The 15,197-nt window shown below is 36.4% G+C and overlaps 1 protein-coding gene across 26 annotated transcripts in view; it reads right to left on the minus strand.

Moving 5' to 3' along the window:
- The window catches only part of EYA1 (EYA transcriptional coactivator and phosphatase 1), a 95,916-nt gene that overhangs the window by 57,857 nt on the left and 22,862 nt on the right, over positions 1 to 15,197 (minus strand). For 10 of the 26 annotated variants that reach the window (XM_087931355.1, XM_087931362.1, XM_087931350.1 and 7 more), the window contains 5 exons: positions 12,598 to 12,675; positions 9,968 to 10,037; positions 9,542 to 9,687; positions 5,546 to 5,683; positions 1,532 to 1,614 (listed from right to left, as the gene is read on the minus strand). In XM_087931355.1, coding sequence (XP_087787481.1) covers positions 1,532 to 1,614; positions 5,546 to 5,683; positions 9,542 to 9,687; positions 9,968 to 10,037; positions 12,598 to 12,675 — 515 coding nt within the window. The remainder of the gene's footprint in view (positions 1 to 1,531; positions 1,615 to 5,545; positions 5,684 to 9,541; positions 9,688 to 9,967; positions 10,038 to 12,597; positions 12,676 to 15,197) is intronic. The other 16 variants (XM_087931356.1, XM_087931374.1, XM_087931353.1 and 13 more) reach the window with 3 other exon arrangements.

Here is a 15,197-nt window from a genome sequence, read left to right on the forward strand (position 1 = left end):
AAGCAGACTCACAACCACACAGATGATGAGACATGACCACGGACCAGAAGCCATACCGCAGCTGCATCACTACCCGCTTCAAACCCCTCCGACCCCTCCGACCCATACATGAAGCGAACGGACGACCACAAACGCGAAGCCAAACAACAGGATCACAGCTCACCAGCTCAAATCCCCTGGCAACTAAGACTAACCTGAGCACAACCAAGCCCCCACCTGAACAGAACACACCCCCAGCCAATCAGAACACAGCCAACCCCCCAGCCAATCAGAACACACCCCCGCCCAATCAGAACACAGCCAAGCCCCCACCCAATCAAGTCACACCCCCACTAGCAGTTAAAAGGAAGAAGCAGCTGCAAGCTCACATTATTCAGAGAAGCACAAAGCCGAAGACACAAGCCTGAAGATGATGAATGAGACTTCAACGAAAAGTCGCCTAGATACTTCCAATTTTACGCGGGAGAAAACTTGATTAAGCAAAGATCCACATACAAATACCCGCAAAAACCTCAGAAAACATATATATTATGGAATGTTTTGAATGAGCATATGAGCTGAGAGTTGATTGCCAAACGCAGTAATGTGATATAAAATAGAAATAAAGGAAGTGTAAGAATAAATAAAATGGTTCAATGTCAAATAAAAAGTGAGTATGATGTTCTCTTGGTAGTTTATATTTGGAAAAATCTCTAAGGTCTTGTGGCAACATTAGAGGTGTGGATTAAATACAGAAGTGAATGATTCATGTGATGAAAATACACTGACATGGTTTGATCACAGAAAAACTAGATAAAGGTGAAATCAAAATGGCAAGCAAGAGTAAGTGTGTCAAGAAAAAAGTTGGTTACTAATGTTGATGTGATCTTTAAAAAGAGACAGGTGAACTTTTAAACAACAAAAGGCAATTTAGGAAATGGGATAAGCTCATAGTGGAAGCAAATATGTTTTGTAAGGTATTAATATATGGAGAAGTATATCAAATGATGTGTGAATTGTATTTTGTTGTATTTCGTTTCACTTAGCATTGACTTTAATTTTTTTTGCTTATTGTTTCTTGCTCTTTACTATGCTTTGCATGAGTATGTATGTATAAGAAAAATATTAGGGGTATAAACATTGAAAATATTCAGAAATGATTCAGAGCTCATCAAACCATGCCACTTCTCTGGCTTTAATTAAAGGAACCCAACTACCTTGGCTCCTCATTAAAATTAAGGCAATTCATAATGCAATGGCATTTTCTTTATAATTTGCCTAAATTTTTTTTGAGCTACTTCATTGAATGGCAGGGAGATGCTATGCTCATGCTTGCAAGCCATCCAAAACACTTTTTCAATTAATTTCCACAATTCTTTCAAGTGTTCCTTTTTCTGCTTTTACCTTTCCATTGCATATTCTTTTTATGCCATGTTGTTATGATTATAAACAATGGGCAGGAAGTCAATGTTCATTCTTACAAGAAAGGTACACTGAGATGGCAATAAAAAGTGAGAAAAATATTTCAAATAACCCCACCTCTCATATTTACCTGCTGCGAACCATTGAATCCAGTAGAATTTGTAAGTGAATTATTTCCAGTATATATTCCAGATGATGTTGTGAAACTGCTTCCTGAAACAAAACATTAAAGAGAAAGTATATAAATCTTTAGTATAACTACATTCAGTCAGACTAAAACATGCCTAGCATGGATCTACAACACATTTTGAATTTGAAATGTTCTGTTTCATGATTGAAGAATGATTTCAAGTTCAACATGGTTGTTCCAATCTTAATGAGTGCTGTAGTGCTGTTTGGACAGCTCCATTTTGTGCTCAACATATTAGCCCCATTTTAATTAAAACAAAAACCGTTGCAAATAAGAACCAGAGCTGTTCAAAACTCAGAATAATAAGATGAGAACAATCTGTTTTGAATCCAAGATATAAAAAATTAAGTTTATAATGCTTTGAATTCAAAATATAGTGCACATCCCTAATATTTAGTTCAGCCTTCTGTTGTCATAGTGACTAACCAGGGGACATTCAAGAACAGGACTAAACTATGTTAAAATTAATTTCTGTGGATCCTGGAAGAAACTAGGTATCCAGAGTTTTCAGTTTAAGCAGTTTAATATCACCACATATACCTTCTTGCCATAGAAAGAAAACGTTTTAGCTAAAGGCAAACCTGTGTCATGTCTAATGGTGGCACAGATAATTATAAATTATTTTAGTGTTATTCACTATATAGCCTTGGGCAACACTTTTCTCTTTCTTGAGAAATTACTGTTTCTCCTAATTCCCAGAGCATTATTACATGGCATTTCAAGTAGAAAGACCACTCACTAAAAGGGTTTGGATACTGCAATTCACTGTCAATTTCGTTTCCCAAATAGACAGATGGCCTTCTTGTTTTAATGTTTTTATCTACAAAGCTGTACTTTCTTTTATACCCAAAAGCTAATTTGAACATATGGATAGTTAAAAGGAAAACATGTGAAGGATGGATTTTTAATAAAAGCAATATACATATGTTATATACAGAAAAGTTGAAGTAAATAACCCTAAATGTCTTACTCATTTGACAATCTTGTGATGGGATTATGAAAAAAAAGAAAAACACATTCTCTATTGTAGCAGTGTACATCTTTGACATAGTTTTGTAACTATTTTTAAAGCAAACAAAACTTATACCCAAAAATGAAAGGTAAGAGGATGACACTGATCTATAATTCTTTATGCCTCATATTTAACCTTTCTGTTTTCCTAGCTTGTAATCATTCTGAATAGGCATTATAAGACTTGTAATCTGTAAAGCACCAGTGTTGGTTTGGCTGACATGTTTTAATTAATATAGCTTTGAAAATGTTTGCTAGTTATACAAATTGTATTTAGCATTCACAAGGGATAAAAAATGTTCATATATTAAGAATAAAAACAGTACAACACATTCATTAGTACCTATACTGACTTTTACTCTCAATCATGTTGTTATTTAGCAAATATAGAATAACTATATGATAAAGCCATTGTTCCCAGAAAGATTAAAGTGACAATTGTAGAGCATAGATTAAATATATAGTTTAACCTTAATTCTTAATTATTGTGTTCACCATTCAAATTCACTATTATTTCAGAATTAACCTTGCTTTCCAGAAAGAATTCTGTGTATGTTTTCTAAAAGGTAACCTTGATCTAGTTAATATGTTAAAGTTTCTGTTCTTCATAGCACTTCTGTAAGCTGAGGGTGAGGGTTCATTCTCCGAGCTTGTGGGTTGGTTTCCAAACATTTTGTTACCAGGATAGGTAACATCTTCAGCAGAGTTTAAGGATGTCAATGTCAGTTTTCTTCTATCCATAACACAGTGATGGCGAACCTTTTAGAGACCGAGTGCCCAAACTGCAACCCAAAACCCACTTATTTATTGCAAAGTTCCAACACGGCAATTTAACCTGAATTATGAGGTTTTACTACCTAAAATTATGATAAACAATGCAGAGTTTAGCTAATTGTTCTAAGAAAAACGTGATAAATGCATTTTCATGCTCCTTCATTTTTTTCGTTTTTGAAATATTATGTTTAGCAACAATAAAAAAGAAAAACTTTTGTCATATCATTTCCCTCTTTCCCTCCCTCCCTCCCTCTCTGTTTCTCTCTCTGTTTCTCTCTCTCTCTCTCTTTTCCTCCCTCCCTCTCTTCCCCCCCTCTTCCCTAGGGAGGATCCTCTGAACTGGGGCTGGGTGGTGGGAATCTGATGTCTGGAGGCTGAGGAGCCAGGAGCAGCGCACCCACGCTTAGCTAGTCTGCAGAAAGCCAAAGACCAGCTGGCTGGCAGGGAGACAGGGCATCCCAACACAGGCAGCTCTGCAGGAAAAGCAACTGACATCTGGGAGAGGAGAATCAACATGGTTGCATTTTGTCTCTGTGTCATAATAGGCTCCAGGAAGACGGGACCCCATCTCCCCCGTTGTGAAGTGCACTAAATTTCACTGTGCTGCGCAAGGGGCAAGGCCATGGAGGCAGCAACAGAAAATGCACCGCCACAAAGGCCGAATGCTGTTTCGCGCATTTTTTTTTAGTCCTGCAAAGGACGGTGAGAAATGCAATGGAGAAATGGAACAGAGTGAGCTGATGGCACGCGTGCCCACAGAGAGGTCTCTGCATGTCATCTCTGGCACGCATGCCATAGGTTCGCCACCACTGTCGTAAGGGCTTCTGGTGTGGGTGTGTCAAGTGAGGATCTTGTGATGGGTCAGATGTGAGTCTTGTGATGGGTCTTGTGATAGGTCTTATGATAGGTCTTATATAAGGAGATTACATCAGGTCAGGGTCATTAGAAGGTGATCTGCTGGTGAGGGGTTGCGTGGGTTGGTTGAGGGTCAGTGCTGTCTCTGATTGGCTGTCTGGTTGATTTGGATTCTGAGAGGTTGTAAATCAATGTATCTGTTGTTGGAATTGCTTGTGGAATGCCAGGCTTCAATGAACTCACGAGTGGGACGGGTAGTAGCATGACTGATAATTTTTGTATTGTTCCAATTGAACTGGTGCTGTTTGGTGTCGATATGGTTGGAAATTAAGGATTTGGAATCATGGTGTGTGACTGCCAGAAGGTGTTTGTGGATCCTGGTTTTTAATTGATGTGATGTTTGTCCCACATATACTCGAATACACAGATATTTGCAATTATTACTTCTGTAAGTGCTGAACCTGATCCACTTTAAATTTAGATATTGTTTCTTTTCATTTCTTTTCATTTCTCATTTTAAAATATTACTATTTTATAAAAAGTTATAAAAATATAGTTTTTAGAAAAGAACGTAACTACTAAAGACACATTTAACTGCAATTGGTAATATGTTATACTTATACCAATTCCAAAGCTGTCTTCCAACATTAACTAAATTGTACCAACAAGTTAATCTGAGAGATTATTTTAAATTGTCAGATAAAAAAAACCATACTTATGGATACAACTATCTCAGTTTTTTCACACTACTGTATTTTATTTTGATGAAGATTTAGACTTTAAGAAATGGAATTCTAAAAGCAGAAACAGTTTTGAATATGTTAATATTGCAAAATCATTAAAATGAATGAAAAATGCTTATGAAAATGAATGAAAAATGCTTATTCCCAAACTGTATTCAGATGTTCAGACCCAAGAATTAACTTGCAATAAGTCCTGTCCTACCTAACTACAATTTATATGAATATGTACAGATGGTGTAGCAGTCAAACACATATAAAAATGTTTATGTTCTGATTTCCAGACAATAAAAAAAAATGTACTGTCACTGTTTCTTCTCAGAGGCTAGAATATTTATAATACAAAATACATTCATGGTATTTTCACTGTAAAAATCTATGTTGTATTCATGTAATAATTTATGCTGGCATATTCGGGGCTTCTGTGGAATGACTTTATTTCTGAATACCCAAATACAAAATACTTAAATTGTACAATTGTCATCAACTGGTTCACTGAATGAATTAAAGTTCTGAATTTAATAAAACAAAACAATATGTTAAAACCAAATGAATTATAATCATTTATACAGACCTTGCATCTGGTAACTGTATGGAGCCTGTCCTGGTTGAGGAGTACTAAAGCTTGCACTGTAGCTCAGAAAGCCTGTCTGACCAGGTGACTGCGTTTGTGTCAATCCACCTTCTGTCTTGATGCCTGCCCACAATGCACCTAAATCAGTTAGTGATAGCAAAGCTATTTGTTCAAGTTCAATACTTAGAGGGCATTAATAAATCACACAACGATCCATGCATTGAACTGCAAAGGCATATTAAACCACAATTCATTATCTATTTATAAGTTTTCTGTAGAACCACTTAAAATGAGAAAATTGTCTTTTTCAGCACAGATTGGATTTAAGAATACATGTCCATAGAGGCTGTGCCAGGATTCCACAATTGGGATTACCGTATATACTCGAGTATAAGCTGAGTTTTTCAGCACATTTTTTGTGCTGAAAAAAAACCCCTCGGCTTATACTCGAGTCAGATTCCCTCTGAAAAAAAAAAGGGGTGTGGAGCTCCTGAGCTGGGCAGCCACTTCCCTGCTTCCGTGTTTCTTTTGCAACTTGTAAGCATGGGGGTAATCGGAAGCAGAAAAGTTCTTGCATGAGGATGTATTGTTTTTTCTTTATTTAACTGTTTTTTTTTGGGGGGGGGGAGAAATCCCACCGTCATGTGAGAATGCTCAGACACGAAATCTATCCGCCTGAAAATAAGTGTGTGTATGTGTGTGTGGGGGATTTTAACAGAGGGAAGACATAGGGAGAAGGCAAAAGTGACGGAAGATCCTTCAGGGGAAACTGAGGGGGAGACTCACCCTTGGTCCAGATGAGCCCCCTTTCCCGCCCCTAAGGAAGCAGAGGCAGCCAGCAAGGGCAGGCAAGCCCCGCTTCGCAGACTCCATCCGTCCTCGCTCCCACCCACCCACCCAAAGCCACGAAGTCCCCCAATCGCGCAGCCCAGAATCGCCCTCCCCTCAGGGGGCAGCAACAACGCCCGGTGTTTCCTGAAACAAGAAGCTCCGCTGTGCAATGAAAGCACCCTGGCTCTAGGCTCAGAAAACAATGCGAGCCGAGGTGGCTTCGTTTCCTCAGCCCTAGCTGCTTTCAGTCCGCTCGGGACGAGGAGGGGGAGGAGGAGGTGGTGGCAGCGGCTCGCGTTGTTTTCTGAGTTCGCCCTTGCTGGCTGCCTCTGCTTCCTTAGGGGCGGGGAAGGGGGCTCATCTGGACCAAGGGTGAGTCTCCCCCTCAGTTTCCCCTGAAGGATCTTCCGTCGCTTTTGCCTTCTCCCTATGTCTTCCCTCTGTTAAAATCCCCCCACACACACACACTTATTTTCAGGCGGATAAGATTTCGTGTCTGAGCATTCTCACATGACGGTGGGTCTTTTTCCCCCCCGCTAAAAACAGTTAAATAAAGAAAAAACAATATATCCTCATGCAAGAACTTTTCTGCTTCCGATCACCCCCATGCTTACAAGTTGCAAAGGAAACACGGAAGCAGGGAAGAGGCTGCCCAGATCCAGAGCTCCACACCATATATTTTTTTCAGAGGGAATCTCACGTGAGTATAAGCCGAGGGGGTTTTTTTCAGCACAAAAAATGTGCTGAAAAACTCAGCTTATACTCGAGTCAATAAGTTTTCCCAGTTTTTTGAGGCAAAATTAGGTGCCTCGGCTTATATTCGGGTCGACTTATACTCGAATATATACGGTATATGCTTCAAACCATTTCTGCTGCTCATTAAAGCCACTCATGTTTTCTCAACTTTACAGTCCTTCAAATTCTTCAGGAACAGATTAAAAAAGGTATAAGTCAAATAGGGTTTAAATACTTACTAAAAATAAAATTCATATCATTACCCAAAAATGTTCAGCCTTATTAAATCAATACAATTCTTTACAAAGAGATGCAATTTAGAAACTTTTTTCTCCAGAATAACAATATGAACCGAGAAAGTTAACATTTATACAGTCTAGAGAAAGTTAAGATGTACCAAACAACTAGCCATAATATTTGGCTATTTTTTCCAATTTCAAGGACTGCAAGAAAAATCTGTACTGGAAAGTAGTTATACTATCTTCAGACTTCTTGGAAATGCTTCATGAACGTGTATTGCAGTTTTGTACATGACTTTCGCTTTGTGGTTAGTTTCCATACCACAAGTCATTGTATTGCATTGAAAAAAACAATCTATTTGGAGTAAATAAATATAATGATTTGACATACAGAGGAAACTCCTTAAGTAGATCATGCCAATATTGTTTCAAGCTACGCATGAGGTATTTTTGTGTTATGAATAGACTTGAAAGCTAAGACCTGCTTTGGTGCTAATCATCTTCTCATTGAGGTTTATTGAAAAAGGAAAACAGACATTAGGTAAATATTATATACAGCTTTGGTGTAAATTTTTATTTGATCCTATTAGTCTGCGCAATGGTTTTATTTCAAAAGATTTTCCTAATATTTTACTGTCTTCTCTAACTTTAGAAGAGAAATATAAATGATATTATTAGAATTTTGGTAAGATAGTAATGAGAATTATAAGGATCTACACATGCATAAATGAATACTAATACAAATAAAATAAAATTCCATTAAATATGTCGAAGCTAGAATATAATGGAAAAAAAAAACTTGTGGAAACACCATAGACCAGAATGTTGCACACTTCAATCATTTCTACTACCTTTCCCCATTTAAAAATACTATATTGCATAATGGGGGAATTCAAAAATGCACCACACTAAGTAAACTGATATGTATATAATGTATGTTTTAGAAATGGTTACTGTTAACTGTGATAATTCTAACATTTTCAAGGGCCTTTCTGCTCATCTAAGCCTTTTAGTTTAAAATTTATGCTTTTACACAGTGGTATAAGATCTTACTGCTTTTTTGCTACTTTATGTTAATGTAATTAATTTTATGTTTGAATCTAATCTTTTTAAATATTTTTACCTAGACTCACAGGTAAAATTTATATATTGCAAAACTGATCAAATAAGAAAATTATCTATAGATTTACATTTATATTATTTTGTATTCAAAAATATATTTAAAAAACCCCACTTTTATTTATTTGACTATTGTACTGTATACAAGTTGTTTTCAACCAGAGGTAATATAATATCTACCACAGAACCATTGATGGTATTTATTACTCAAGGTACTTTATGTGACTCAGCTGTCTTTTAATGTATTTAGGTCGTAGATCAATTCCAATTAATTGAGATGAAAAATAATGCTTAAATAAAGCTGTTAAAGCCTTTGCCACTATTTGAGGTCAGTTGCAAAAAAAGTTTGCAGTTCAAGATAACTAGGAAAAATCTGCTTTGCATTTATTACATTTTAAAATCATTTATTATATTTAAAATTTCTATCATTTTAAAAAAGAAATCAGAATTTAATAAGCTATTTAGAAAAGAGGTAGCAACTGGATCCAGAAATAATTATATACATTTTACTTTGTACTTCTATTATTGCATATTATTGATGTCCTTGAATTGAATGTTGCTTTTGTTCACCATTTAACACAGCCTTGGCTGTAGAAGATTATAAATTCACAACTAAACAAATAGAATTGGGGCTGTATAAACCTTTCAGATATACAAAACCCTTTTTTTGAAATGTTTGAAACAGTTGAATCTTTCGACAGGTTTGCACAACTGGGCTGTCATATGCTCTCTATCTCTATGTATGCAAAAAGAACTGGAATCAACTTCCAACAAAAAGATGCAGCTGCTTTAACAATTCAAAATGCATGTATATGCATCTGTTTCTTCCAAACCACTTCTTTTGAACAATGTACACAGCTTTAGTAATTACTTCAGTTTAGTTCCATAACTTGATTCAATTGTACAGGTTTCAAATACTCAAGTCTAACTAAAATCTTTTTAAAGTTTTACAGTTATATTTTTTTAACATCTTTTTTTTTCACTTTTAAAGCAATATTTGCAAATTTAGCTGCTTAAATAATATTTTTGCTTATTATAGGGAAACCTGTTGCCCTTTTCCACTTTCACTCACCATATGATGGGATTCCATAGTGTTGACCAGGCTGTGGGTATGTTGAATAAGCAGAAGCTTGCTGCATTCCGGTGGTAAACTGTGTCTGCCCATATGCAGCCATAGTTTGCGAAGAAGGGGTGGGGAGAATATGTGGATATGGTCTGCTGTTACATGATAGAAAATGATACAAAATAGAAAAAATATTTGCATTAAAGCAATAGAATGTCATATTGGTTAAAGTGCATGGTACAATCTAAACATTTTAGTGATATGCAAGTATATTAATATACTTCTATAGCTAAAGATTTATTTTATTATTTTGAAATTCATTCTTTTGCAACAGGAAACTGATTTTAACTACAATTTAACAGTGTCAATCACAGTGATAAAAATCTGGGTATAACTTTTCTTTTTTCTCTTCTCTTTAAAGTAAAAATATCTTACTTGGAAGAATATATCTGAGGTGGGGAAAATGGGTGTGTTTGTCTTGGGCTGAAGCCACTGCTCCCAATTGCTATAGGAAAGGGGGAGAAAAGCACATGGAAATGTAAGCATATACACAGAACATATCTAATCTAAATATTATTTTTGTTAGGAAACTGTACACATTTAACAATGTTTAATTAAACTAAAGTCAAGTAATAATTTATTAAAGTCAGACTAGCACGATGACTCCTTGTATCTTAATTACAAATTACATTTTTTCAATTGTTCCTAAGGGATCATTCATAACTTTTACTCTGTCATACTTTGCTCTATTTAATTAATGTTGAAGTTACTTTTTTTCCTTTCAATTTCGTTCTTCCTTAATACTCTATATTTATATGAGTGATATTTCTATCAGAACTAATGACCTTTAACTAACTATCTGTCTTCCTCTTTCTCCCTCACACACTAAAAACTATAGCTGAAATTAAACACTTATTCATGTAAACGAATGATATCTTTAAAATCTTGACTTAAACAAATTTATACAATTCAGGATGTTCCTTACATCACAGCCGATTTTTAATCCATTACTATCTAAACCAAAGCTGAGGAATATTTTTCACCTAAGGGCCATGTTTGTTGTGCTTAATCTTCTTCAGATGGACCATAGAACTCATCAGACAGGGTTCCCATTCAAAGCACAAATGACTAGGTTCTAATTACTTTATTTTAGGCATATTATATGAGACTCAGTTCTCCTAGCAAGTCTGTAATGCTGTGAAAGGATAGAGAAGAAGATGATAACCAGCAGCAGCATAGGTGCAATTTGATTATACCAGCAATGAATGCACCTCTGAAAACCTGAAGGGCTAAGCTGGAGACACATCATCCTGGTGAAATACATCCATCTATGTATTTACTGACAGCAACTTGATTGCACATCCTCAAATTTTCTTTGAATCACAAATTGGCAGCACCAGTTTTTATATAAACAGATTGGCACACAGTGCAGAAATTCTTATAGACAACTGAACAGCAACAAAATAATACAATTTTTAAAAAGAGCAAATTCAGTTATGAATACAGCAACATTTCAGTTTCCTACACCTTCTAGCTTTTGAGATAGCAAGAAAATGAATGAATTAATTTTCCAAGCAGACCTCTATTCAGTTTGCTACTGAAGAACTAATGAATTAGAAGCCTAGCAAATAGTATTTAAGGTTTTCCACTTCTATTGCACAGTATTTGACAGTAGCCTCCCAGGATTACAACAGATCTTTTCAGTGACATGTAAAGTTCTAAAGATTAAACATGAGTTTAGTCTACACATTTTCTACTGAAATACAGAAAGACATGCAGAGTATCAAGAAGCTACACATATTATCTTCAAAGAAAGTTCAGTGTCAACCAAATCTTAAAATGTAAGAATATTCAGATTGAAAAGATATAAACAATATATTTTCAAAGGAAGATTATTTAGTCTTCCCAAAATATGCAGAAGCAGCATACTACACAAGCTGCCTGGTTATTACTTATTAAATTAACAAGAAATCGTTCACTGAAATATATGGGGCTCAAGTATTTTATTCTTTATTCTATGAATATCAAAAGGTTTAGGAAAATTATTATTTTCATATTATGAACTGAATTAGACTGGCAGGTGATTACTTCACAATTTCTGCCATGGGAGATAAGCTGGATCAGATGAAAACTTTTACTATTCCATTATTCTGCTCCTACTATACTATGGATAAATAAATGCTTATGAGAAGTTCCTAAGTGAGATAAACAAATGGTACCATCTTACCTCATCAGCAACTGATGTTAAAAAAACAAACACTTTTCATACTAGACCTAATCTATATTAAAAATAACAGTCACTAATACATTTATCTTCTATAAATTTGTCTAATAACTGTTTAGGGCTGTCCATGTTGGTGAAACATATTACATGCTCTAGAATTAGATTCTAGAGTTTAGCTATGTAATTCATTATGTAAAAACAAACCCTGTTATTTGTTCTGAAAATATTATGAGAAAGGATGGGAGATTCTTTTCATACTATATATGTCACAATACATGTCCTACGTGCCTTTCTTGTACTTTCCTTGTATTTAATTCTATTCTGCAATTTTTCCAGTTCTGTGTTAATCTTTTTCAATAGCAATGGTTAGTTCATCAATATTATTTAAAATTATTACAAAACTGGCAGATTCATTTTTTATTCTTTTCCTAATAATCACACAGTAATACATCTGTTTTGTAGCAGTCATCTCATGAAATATTTGCAACCTCCCAACTGTATTCCCTGCCAATTACTACAGATCCCAAGAAAGATATATTTTACACACACACACACACACACACACACACACACAGGCTAGAATGCAGTATTGCAGGCTAACTCTACCCATAGCCTGGAGTTCGATCCTTAGACTTCCATCCTTTCGAGGTTGGTAAAATGAGGACCCAGATTGTTTGGGGCAATATCTAAACCAAATGCTGTAATGCACTTTGGACTGGTATATAAGTTTAAGTGCAATTGCTATTGCTATATAATCTTCTGCTATTGAAACAAGTTGTTAAGTAAGTATCAAAACCATGACTCAGACATTTAGATACAGTTAAAATATTTTATTTCTTACCTGGTCCTGAGAAATTTTCTAAAGACCCGTCTGTTGTTGTAGTAGCAATTTCACTGCTGCTCATTGGCTCTGTTTTAACTAAAAAAACAACCACAAATAACATGTGTTCTATATACCTATTATTTGAGCACAAACCCATGCATACATGCAAAACATATACTGTAAGCACGCAGTGGGATCACATACAAAAATGCAACACATCACAAATCACAACAAGTGCATTTATAAAATACAGACTGCAGAAGTGCTTAAGTTAAAAATGAGTATATAATTCATTAATAATTAGTTAAATCATATATTATTTTTCTAGAGAAATATCAAAAGTGATGAACATAGAAGATAATCAATATTCTCAAATCTGATATTAATGAATCCATCCAATTGTATAATTTTATTTTTCATCTTTTAATCTCTTTGCCATGTTTTTACCTAATGAACATATATTACATTGTAATTAGAAACCAGACTACTTTAATTCCTTATATGTTGCAGGCTTCTTCTAATACAAGCAATTTGACACCATTTGATCAACAGGTGCTTTTAAGGATTTCAGACAAGAACCTTCCCTATTCTATGAGGTGATGGCATAAGTTAAAGAAGGGACCTTGGAGGACTAGAAGACTTCCAAAGTCATTTCCATTTTGTTTTGTTTTGTTCTGTTCTATTCTTTATTCCTGTTTTAAAGCTCTTCTCCTAATTGTAGTGCAGTTTATATTGTGACGGGACAAGATCATTTATTTATTTAGTTATTCAAACTAAAACACATTAAAATAGATGTTGTCACTATCTTACATTAAAAGTTGTTGCATATATAAAGAAAATATACAAAAAAGTCAATTTGATAGTTAACATAGAATGTATTATATATGTGGAATATAATAAATCAGTATAAAGGTAAGAATTTCTAAAGATGTCCTTTTAAAGAGAAAAGCTGTAGGTACTTTCTCTGTACATAAGTAGTGTTAACTATAGTTATCTTTCTCTCTTTTTCAATTACTAACGTATATATTGTACTTCCCCTTAGAATGAAAAGGGCGCTGGTACTTACCTGATACACCTGTTCTCTGTGAGCTGTGAAGAGCATCCAGAAGTGGGAGGTGCTTCAGTCTCTTCTAGAAAGGCTGGGCCTAAAACTCCAGGACGCTCCTCCTCCTCCATGGGACACCTCCCTAGCATCCCCCAGTTTTGCCAAGACTGAGTGCCAAAGTCCGGGACTCATCACCTAATCTAGATCCCTGACCAGAACGGAACCCCACCAGACAGAAAGAAATGGGTGGGGTTGGATGCTCTTCACAGCTCACAGAGAACAGGCATATTAAGTAAGTACCAACGCCCTTTCTCCCATGAGCTGTTCAGAGCATCCAGAAGTGGGACATACCAAAGTTTGGCCTGTCCTTAGGGAGGGACTCCGTCTGGATCGAAATCCACTCCTAAACTCTGTGGATCCTCTGCAGAACTCTTCTGCCAAATGAAGCGTCTGCTGAGGCATAGCCATCAATTTTATAATTTCTGACAAAGGGCGATGGTGAAGCCCAAGTTGCCGGTCTGCAAATTTCGTCTATGGAAGCCCGTGTAGCCCATGCTGCTGATGTTGCCGCACTCCTTGTTGAGTGGGCTGTAATGCCCTTAGGAACTGAGATGGACTGGCATTTGTAACTATAAGCTATGGTGGCTCTGAACCATCTACCAATGGTTGTCGACGACACCTTGTGTCCTAAAATGGATGGGTTGAAGGATAGGAATAGAGCTTCAGATTTTCGAAATGCCGCCATGAGGTCTAGAGAGATGCTTAACACCCTTCAAACGTCAAGTTGATGCCATTGATGCTCCAGTCTATGAGATGGTTTCGGACAAAATTTTGGAAGCACCAACTCCTGCGCTCTGTGGAAGACTGAATTTACTTTAGGGGTGAACGACAGATCCAATCTGAGAACCACTCTGTCTGCATGAAACACGCACAGATCCTTTCTCATCGACAATGCTGCCAATTCAGAAATCCTCCTTGCTGATGTGATCACAATTAAGAAGACCACCTTATATGGCAGGAATTTGAGACTAGAGGTTCTTAAAGGCTCAAACAGGCCAGTTGTAAGTGCGGTTAACACCTTGTTGAGCTCCCAAGTAGGATAGAGGTGAATTACAGGAGATCGTAAGTTTGCCTTAAGAAAGCTGCGGATATGTGGATGGTGCGCTATGGAACGAAGGTCACCCCAGGATATCACCGAGGCTAAGGCCGCCACCTGTCTGCATAAAGTATTTGGAGATAGGCCCTTTGTCTACCCCTCCTGTAAAAAGTCCAATAATTGTCCTACTGATGGGGCGGTTGGCTCGATCTTGGACCTCCGGCAACAGCGACAGAAAACGGATCATGTGGCCTCGTATATACGATTTGTTGATGACTGTCTGGATGCTTGTATGGAGGCAATGGCATCCTCTGAAATCTGTTGGGTCCTTAAACAGCTCCGCTCAACTCCATACGGCTAGGCTAAGCCATTGTGGATCTGGGTCAAGTACCGGCCCTTGCGAGAGGGAAACTCTCGACGGTGGAATTTTCCACGGTTGTTCTCTTGACAGGTCCTGTAAGTCCGCGAACCACGTTC

This window comes from Pseudonaja textilis, chromosome 3, assembly GCF_049901715.1.
Source record: "Pseudonaja textilis isolate UNSWEBS1 chromosome 3, rPseTex1.2, whole genome shotgun sequence".
NCBI lineage: Eukaryota > Metazoa > Chordata > Lepidosauria > Squamata > Elapidae > Pseudonaja > Pseudonaja textilis.